Raw genomic sequence first — 9,964 nt, 5'->3', positions numbered from 1 at the left:
GGTAGTCCAAACATTGAACTTGCATAATCGATAGTGTTGGATCGGTCATCAGACTGACTTCCTAATCAGTCTTTTTTCCCCCTTTCAGTCTTTTCTTTTTATTGGGATGATGTTCTCAGCATTCAATGACCCTAAGGACCAATACGTCAGTCCTTCAATTATAGCTATTCTTCACTCATAGCTAGAATTGAATAATATAAAAACGAAGAAAATAATAAATGATAGCTAGAACGTATGATAATAAGTTTTAGTTACACACGTCCTACTTTAAACTTTAGGTATCTTGTCTCTTGAAAGAGAGGCTATGTTGAATAGTTGAAAGGACATAGTTAGTAACTACGTCATTTCAGTTGTTATATTTACCATAAAAGACTAATAAGGACCCGTCGTAGGACTGACAATTTTAAATTAGTACCAGACTCATAGGATTACAGTTTTCTTAGGTTTTTAGACCGATCCAGCTCTAATAATCGACCATAACTATCTCAAACTCAAATTGAGATACATATCTCGATTTGAGTTTAAGAGGAGGTTTAGCATTTTAACGTGTGCTCCATTGTAGTTGTGACAAGAAATTTTTGTTATATTGAGTGCAATTTGTGGCACTTTTAAGGGGGAATAATTTGTCGATAAACATTGAGAAATATTCGTCGAAGGATCCAAATTCTATGATTTTCTGTTTGTTTTTTTAAGTGTATTAAGAAATAATTAAGCAGCATGAATTCGTGTATTGGTCAATCAAAAAAACAACGCATTTTATTCTTTTCATAGGAATGTGTTAACAAAGAATGATCAGATTATACTGAGTTTGAAAAATGAAGATACAAGACGAAAACATTGTACAAGATACATTAATGAATGGTTCATATACATATATTTATTTTAGGTATATCGTTTTGTTCCTAACAAGGTGAGGCATAGCTATAGGTATCATATACCTGAATTGCAAGGATTATTGAGTCAAAAATATAAGCAATAATAATTATGGATTTGTAATGTAAGAATTATTTAAAAGCAAAAAGGAAAAGTATTAAATAAAAACAGCGGATTTCCGGAAGGATGCCTTCTATACACAATTGATAGATCCCCATTATTTTGATATAAATGATATAATAATGAAAAATAAACTGAAATAACAAAGGTATGCAATTGAATCAGGGCTTATGCTGCTCATATATGGCCATATATATTTATTTTTGAATTGATTGATTGAGTAAAATATATTATTATATAAATATTTATTTACTTATTTTATTGTATATAATTAAGTTTTTTTTTTTTTTTACAAAAAAAGTGTCGGATTTTCATATTTTAATCTACAGTTATATGAATAAAAATTGAATCTTTTGCAACCACATCGAGGTAACCATTTGAGTGTATCGATTACTCTCCCGCTACGATCTCCATTCTTTAATGACCACTCCGCTTACCCAATCCAAACCCATAAGGATCCCTCTTTCCCAAACCAAAGGCATAGGGATTCCTTTTACCAAGACCAAAAGCATATGGATTTCTCTTACCAAGACCAAAAGCATAGGGGTCTCTCTTCCGTCCCAATCCAAATGCATAGGAAGACGTCTCACCCCCTCGTTTTCCAAGCCCAAATGCATAGGGATCGTGTTTCTTATCAGAACCCAAAAGAAAGGACCCATTTTCATCATCATCAAAGCGTTTGAGGGGTGAATAGCGTTTACCAAGGCCAAAGGCGTAGCTCTGAGAGTGCATGTTCCGTTTTACAGCAAGTAGATCATTCAGATCGGAAGGATCCAGGGATACTCCATTCTCTCTAGCAGCTTCAGCAACAGCCGCCTCCTTAGATCTTTCTTCTTCTAGAAAGGCATTCATTTCTTCAGTGCTGATACTTCGCTTACCTTTTTGATTTATAAAAAGAGATGAAGGAAACATAACATGAAATTAAATGTGGTAATACAGGGAGTCCCCGCTTATCGCAGTTTTTGGAAACAAGAAAAATCCGCGCTATATGAAATTCATGTTGTACGGGAACTTCTTTAGAAATACAAGCCGTAAAATAGGAGAAATTATTTTTTAAAGTCCACTTTTTAATATTTCTCTTTTTTTTAGTAAAATTAGGACAATAAAAAATTTCCTTCATAAATCATTTAAAATTATATTCTAGACAAGATACTTATAAAAAAATTGTCAAATTTAATATTAATTGGATATTTACTTGATTTTTAATCCGGTCATTTCAATACTTTAAAATTTAAATAATCAGTACTTCACCAATTACATCCAGCAACCTCGATTTATAGTTTTGTATAATGTATTTGCATAATATGTTTGTTTTTTTAAATGCAAAATCTGCGTTGTTTGAAACTGCGTTATGTTGGGACCACATGTACTACGGTTGTTAGTATAAATTATGTCTTATCGTAAGGGTAAATTAAGAAGAAGACTCACTTTAAATCATTTGCTTACTTTAAAATAAATTAATTTAAATGCTCAATGTACATTTGTTCTTCATCCAAGTTAGCTCAATATTCAATTATACACACATTTTTATGGGAAGGCAATCAAAAAAGATAACCCTAACTTATTTGGCAATAAAAATAAAGTAATTTTATCTTAACTCTAGCAAAAGATAAGACTTTACAAAGGGGATTCAATTATTTTTATGAAGACATGCTCATAAGATGGTAGGTAAATGAGTTTATTTTACCCGTTATTCCTATGTTTTAGTTGTGTATTTATTTTATACTAAGAGCAACATGCTAAAACCCTGGATTTACCTATTCCAAATGAGTACATATCCTCAGGTCTTTTTCCAAACTTGGCAACCAGGTTCCTTGTGATCCCCGTTCCATGTTGGTCCACAGAACGAGCAATTCGCTCGTTATGAATCTCTGATGTTGCTTTTCCCGAGACGAGGTTCACAAGGAGGAAAAAAAGGAATAAAATTGTGGAGAGCTGACGATGGCTTCCAGACAAATGAGGTGTCTTAATGTAAAAGAAGTTGACCATATCCCTTTGGGTGATTTTGTTGTTAAATGATCTAAAATGGAGATATTATATAAAACTCTATAGATGAAATTTATGAACATGATAAATCCTTATTATTAACGAATATGAGGGCACTTAAAAACAGAAGCGGTGTGTGATTTAGTAGGAACCCAATTATCTACGTCGAAGATAGTTTTACATGCATTCATATAATCTATGCTGACAAGAGTGTTCATATGGAAGTTGTAATTCAATATGGCACTCATAGGTAATTCATCATTAATCCCCCAGGAAACAAAGGATATTTTTTTGTAAAATAATTGATCATGAAAACAAATTTAATTATTCATGATATCAATTACTTTTTATTAAACAACAATTATCAAAAAGTTTTTCTATCCGTGTAGGTTGAGAAAATGAGGAAAAGGATCAAATTACTTCATTAGAAATATTTGCTTCATGATGGGGAAATTAAATAAATAAATTTTTGAAAAGTGATTTTTCTTTGTTTGTTTTTTTGGAAACAAACTAAATATATATTTTCTCTACCAATAGAGATTTTAATTTGGTAATTTTTAAAATCAAATCTAAAATAAACTGCATTATTTCTCCGAGGACTTGTCAAAAGAATTAAAATAGTTACTGAAACGTCAACGGGACTTTTGACAGCAAAGTGGGGTTATATGTAGCTATACATACATATATGGCAATATTCATTAATTAAACTACTGCTCAAATATTACTCTGTACAATTTATTTTCAATTTATTTACATATCAAAGAAACAAAAAAACTGCTGAGTGTCATTAAAGTACCTTGAATATTAAACGCCGTATTATATAAGAGTATTAATGGACGTATTAAATAGCTTTCAATTATGAATAGATGTAAGGAATATAATTGTTAAGCATATATATTTTATATAAAAGGTTGACAAGAAACAAATACTTATTTTTCATCTTATGTATAATATATGTATATTATTTTTCTTCGGTCAAAATTAGATTAAACCAAAAGCAAAAAGATGTTAATGGTATTCTCAAAAAATATTATTTTAAAGAGACGTTTATTTTAGGGGGAAGGGGGGGAGGCATTGAATGTACTATATCAAATTTTTCAAAGATATCCCATTTCTTGCATACTCAAATATGAAAAAATTAGAAGCGACAAGGTACTTGTGGAAAATTATTCTCATGCACTTTTCGTCCGTAGGTTCGATTCACACTGGCTCATGGAGAAATAAAAATAAATTATGTATATGGACTTAAAAGAACATTCCTAAAGGTGAAATTGAGTAGTTATAATACTATAATGTTGACTCATCCTTAATTAGTGCAACTCCCTCTGACCAATTGAAGGAACATCTATCTTTCTCAACTTTGATAAATGACTTATTTTTTTAGGAAAAAAAAGCAGGGACAATATTTTCCAATATGAAAGTAAAATCCTTAGGGAACAAAGTTTTTCTGCTTCTAAATTTATAAATAAGAAACTGTACTATTGCAGAAATACAATTTATTTCCCCTTGATTAGAACCGATGTTACAATAAGAAAAATCCGTATGCACAAGGTATTACACTAACTATATAAGTACACTCGAACAAAAAATGTTTGGATGTCTTCAGTGATTGCTTACAAAAGAAAAAGGCTCTCTCTTCCGATGTGCTACCATATATATTCTGGTGGCCCAGGCAGGTTTTAAAGCGGCTTTTCTCATTAAATTGTTTGATCATATTTATCTGTGACTATTTTTTATAAATGAATGTTATATTGTATTTAAGTAATTACTGTTAAAAAAAGTTAAATATGAAAACTATAATGTCCTCTATTTTTAAGAGAAAAAATTAATTTGAAAAGAAAGTATTATATAATAATCAAAATTTGACGACGGTCCTTCTTTTCTTTGTTTTGTTCTCAAATGATCCAATGGTGGGACTACACACGCCTGTGTGACAATGGCCCTGTGCATAGCTACTAGATACACGAATAAGCAAAAACCAGGAGGCCGCATCGTTACAAAACACTTGTAATAATTATGTTTAATTAATGGTAATGATCCTAATTAGACATATACCCTCATTGTGTGAGAGCATATTATTGCAGCATGAACTATTATAAATAACAATAAAAAGATAATTAATATCATCAATACAATCTGAGTAAAGAAAATATCGAACACTGCTTACTTTAGTACGTAATATGTATAATCAAATATGTAAATCTATTGATTTTATTACGAGATGAGGAATCTGGGGTTATTGTTGATTATATTGTAGGTATCTAAATATTAGATATGTAGCCTCTAAGTACAAATCCAAGCAAGAGTTATATTTATCGATATCGAGTGTGGATTAAAATTATATTCTTCAACGACGAATTATCGTCAATTTCTATTAATAAATTATTCTTATAAACTCTTTGCAGGATAAATTGACAGATTTTATTTACAAAAGAGGCCATATGGGTACTAATTTAAGTGTCTGAATTCTGAAATACAATAAAGGTTCGTAACTGTAAATAAAATGCTTGTGTTTTTTAACTTATTTAAAAAATTTGAATATAAAATCTATAATTTACTCAAAGAGCCTCAAAACGTGCACTGTTAATTAATGTTAATTTTCTCATTAATATGGGAAAGTTAAGTGGTTATTTTTTTGAAATACTGATTCAGCCATCCTTTGTCCATAAATAAACATTTCTTCGTAGCATCATCATGAGTGAGGAAGAAGCCAAAAGGCATCGAATCTCAGATCTCCTAGATAGTAAAGTTAAGGTGGCGAGGATTATGAACATTGTGAATTGCTCCAGGGGCCTGATTTTTAAGGTGGACAAGATGAAAAATGATGGAAAAGACCTCTCCAAGAAAACGGGAAGTGGAGGGCACATTTTAGAGGGGGGTCCAAATTTCCTGTCCAGCTTGGAAAAGGAGATCAAGGAGGACCCCACCAAATCCATGAATCGCCTCGCCAACGACTCCTCTGTGCCTGCTAGCACCATCAGGAGAGTTTTGAAGGGTGATTAGGGATTTTCATCGTGCATGAACACCCCATGCCACCTTCTGAAAAATTTCATGACGGCCAGGAGGCTCAAGAGTCCATGTTTTGCAGCCCAAATCTATATGTCTATGAAATATTGATATATATTTGAATTTAAAAAAACTAAAAAACATTGAGATTTTTTACTCTTCGTGATTGATTTTTGTTCAAGATTGTTTTTATGCACCACATATCAATTGCAAAAACATATCCTAATAATAGTATATAAAACTTTTCGCTAGTATAAATCAAAATTGGGCGGAAACTTATATATAACAAACATGAACATTTAAATTATTTGTTTTTAAATTAAATCCAAAGAATATTTGTCAATAAATATTAGTAAATCCTATTTACAAATAAACTTACTTGATTTTAAAACGTTGAGCTCAATATTTATTTCTTTGTTGGTTAATAGAGTATTGAAGTTCTATAATAATTGGTTGCAATATGATGTTTTCTTGAAGGGGGTTGTATGTGGTAGGGTGGTTTAGTAAATCTATACTTTTACAAAAAAAAATATATAATAAAAAAAGTTAATATTATATATCTTTTCTTTTTTCTTGCCAAAAGGTTTTGAAGGAAGGAGATTTTGTGTATTAGAACCTCAATATTAATCTGATAACTTTGTTGATGTTTTTCTCCTCTTATTTACGGATACTCTCCGCTTTCACTTAATTCACATACACCCCCTCCTTCGCACGCACGCACAAATCTACCTCGCAAAATACTTTTTTTTCCAACGGTTTCGAAGGTTTGAGAATCATTACGTATATAAATGACATACTTACATCTTTCGTCTTAACATCCTTCTTAAGCGCTCTCTCTTAGGATGTAGAAACTGTTGGCACACTCAGATATATATATATATATATTATTATGAATTGATTCAAGTGGTAGGGACTCAATGAGGACGTAGATTGTAAGTCGTGCGCGAAAAATTGCCCGCAATTATAACACATTTATAGCGATTCAAGGGCGTCCGCAGGAGATGGGCTGGTGGGGCTGTAGCCCCCTATAAATGTTGGAACTTTTGCTTTTTGCTATAATTAATCTGGATGATAAAAGAAAATAGGGATGAAATTTTTTTTTAAAGATTTTTTTTTTGAAATTTAATATTAGAAATTAAATTTTTTGATTTATTTTTCCAAAAAATTTAATATTTAATATTAATAAAGATACTTCTTTTAAAAAATATATATATATGACATAATTTTGCTGCAAAACGACTCAATGATTTTTTTTTTTTCAAAACTTTGAAAATTGATAAATAAAGTATCCTTAATCCTTTTTTTTAAGTGTGTATACAAAATATAGCCAATCACTAATTACTTAAACTGCTAACCATCCACAATTATAAAATGTAATATGTTGTCAATTAAATATATTAGTAATTGTTTGATTGAATAAAATACAAATATTATCACATGAAATACAAAATGTTTACAAAAGGAATTTCTCCCATTCTCTGTCTCTTTCGAAATTGATTAATGCTCCTTTGATAAGCATTTTGTAATACGTATGAACAAAGGAATAAAATGGTTATTGTAAACGATTAAATAATAAAATTTTGCGAATCTTTCTTAAGATGATCCACTCAATAGTAATCCCCTCTTTTATCAATAATAGTTAATAATTCAATATTTAGTTATTTTAATTTATATTTGTAATGTTTTGTTAATTGTTTTGATGGCAACAAGGGATGGAACAGCCAGAATAAAAAAATACATTGGTTTTTGTACTAAGCTATGCGTAATTAAATGTATCATAGAAATCTTAACAAAATTATGATATTTTGAAAACTTTATGGTGAATGAAATCATAAAGTCGATGATGATTTATAAAAAACAATAAACTTTATATTCGACGAAAAAACTTGGAAAACAACAATAATTCAAAATATTTATTTGTTAATATAAGTCTTATCTGTTTATCTTTAAAATAGGAGGGGGGTCATTTAAGGGAGGCTTATTCTATACCCAAAACACATAAACAGTTTTTTTGGAGCTCAAAAAGATACATAGATGATTGAGTTATAGATCAAAAAGTAGTGAATTGCGTCACTATACGAATAACGACGTTTTCTAAATCTATTCAAACTCAAAAAAAGTAATGGGCGAAAAAAGAAACCGGTGAAAATTGTAGTTTTTTTTTCAGGGCCCAAAAATTGGATTTCCAATAAAATATTGTATTTGTAGATAAAAAAAGTTTGGTTAAATTTGTCAGTTGATTCGTTTGCATATAAATATGACACGTAATAGTTTTGTGTAACTCAAATATTTGTTATTTTCTGAATAACTATTCAGATTTTTTTTTTTTTTTTTTTTTTTCAATTTTTCATCAAACGTCAATTTTCAATTCTAAAGAAAAAATGCCACAAAACGATGCATTTTGGACCTAAAAATAAAATTCTAATTTTATAACAATAAAGTATTTTGAATTTCTAGAACATTTTTGCAAAAAAATTGACCAGTTATCGAGTGTTATTTTTTTGTTTTTGCTAGTATGAAAAAATCTTGGTAGATTTATATTCCTCTTTGCAATTCCATTAAACCCTATTTAATACATTTGTTCGAAAATTAGAGCAAAAATCTTTTTTTCAATTTGCTTTGCGAATTTCGATTTGCCAATTTTTTGACAAAAATAAAAGATTGTCTTCTCATCTAGACAATAACTTTTTATGAATATACAGTGGTATGTTATTTGAAGTTTATAAAAAAAATTTATGCATAATACTACATATATTATAATACTTGAAAGTGTCTAAACATGAAGAAGAAATAATATAGACCATTGTCTATGTAATTTTTCTCTGCTTCCTTGGCTCGAGCAATGCCGGGTAATCCTTTGGTAGTTTTTCATATACTTGACAAAAAAATATTTACAACTTACCATTCAATTTTGATATGTTTCTTTGATCTATAGTATAATCTTTCTTATCTTAGTTTTTCAGCTTTTTACATTGTAGAACATGATCCCTCTTTTCTCAAACAAAATTTATGATGAATACAAAGACCATTTTCCAAGCAATTATGTTTCCTTTAGTAGAAAAAATTTCACCTAATCTACACTCTCCATTGATATTATATTTATGAGGTCTAACACCTCAATTTCTTAAGTAGTCGCAGCAATAAATAAAGACTGATTGTTCCCTGAAGTTTAAGTTTTTCCCGCTCATTACGTTGCCAAACATGACTCTGTTTTTCTGTAACAAAATTTATTAAGAGTACCTAGAGCATTTTCCCATGAATCATCTTTACTTTGCCCCGGACACCATGATTAAATCTGTACTCTTCATTGATATTATATCTATGACTAAATGCAAATGTCTCTGTGTTTGTTTTCAGGAATCACGGCCCAGCGGATGAATAGATTTTCCTGAAATTTTTGATGCAGGTTCTTAAGACTCAAGAAATGATTCTAGAAAAAAAAGTTGGCTTTCAAGGGTATGGAGGACTTAAAAAGTATTTTTTTAAACAAATTTTTGACTAACAAACAGTTATTTCGTATATTAGGTTGAGTAAAAAGTTCTGGCCGTTTTTCAAAAACAGTTTGGAACCATCCAGATTGGAAAATCCTAAATATGTTCATTTTATTTCCAAAATAGAGCAAAGAACTTTTTACTTAACATATTATATATGTATACGTGTACAATCATAATAGATGTGGTAAATCGTCCATAGTACATTCAAAGGGAGTAAGTACTTGATCCCTTGCCGATTTCGTAAGTACTTATGCTTACTGATCCAGATGTTCTATTAGATTGAGGTTTGGAGAGTGACTAAAGAAGCTCTATGACCTTGATTTGCTTCTCGCTCTTTTGTTGTGTTAACTGCATGTTTTGGATCATTTTCTGGCTAGAATACCCATTACAGCCCATTTTCAGTGCCAATCAAATCTTAAGCTGAATTTTTTTTTTAAATAAGACTGATTTTTTAGTATAGACCAAATTTCCTGCAAAAACAATTC

General features: G+C 30.1%; 1 protein-coding gene across 1 annotated transcript; it reads right to left on the bottom strand.

Moving 5' to 3' along the window:
- Positions 1-722: 722 nt before the first annotated feature.
- Positions 723-6,771, bottom strand: AstA (allatostatin A). The gene is made up of 3 exons (XM_040708159.2): positions 6,365-6,771; positions 2,751-3,013; positions 723-1,871 (listed from the first exon to the last, which is right to left on the bottom strand). Exons 2-3 carry the CDS (start codon positions 2,980-2,982, stop codon positions 1,411-1,413), a joined length of 693 nt encoding a protein of 230 aa, XP_040564093.1. The 5' UTR covers positions 2,983-3,013; positions 6,365-6,771; the 3' UTR covers positions 723-1,410.
- Between the last annotated feature and the right edge of the window lie 3,193 nt (positions 6,772-9,964).

The sequence above is a fragment of the Lepeophtheirus salmonis genome, chromosome 3 (genome assembly GCF_016086655.4).
Source record: "Lepeophtheirus salmonis chromosome 3, UVic_Lsal_1.4, whole genome shotgun sequence".
Classification (NCBI taxonomy): domain Eukaryota; kingdom Metazoa; phylum Arthropoda; class Copepoda; order Siphonostomatoida; family Caligidae; genus Lepeophtheirus; species Lepeophtheirus salmonis.
Note: the sequence above shows the minus strand (reverse complement) of the source record. Positions and strands in the feature narration are given on the sequence as shown.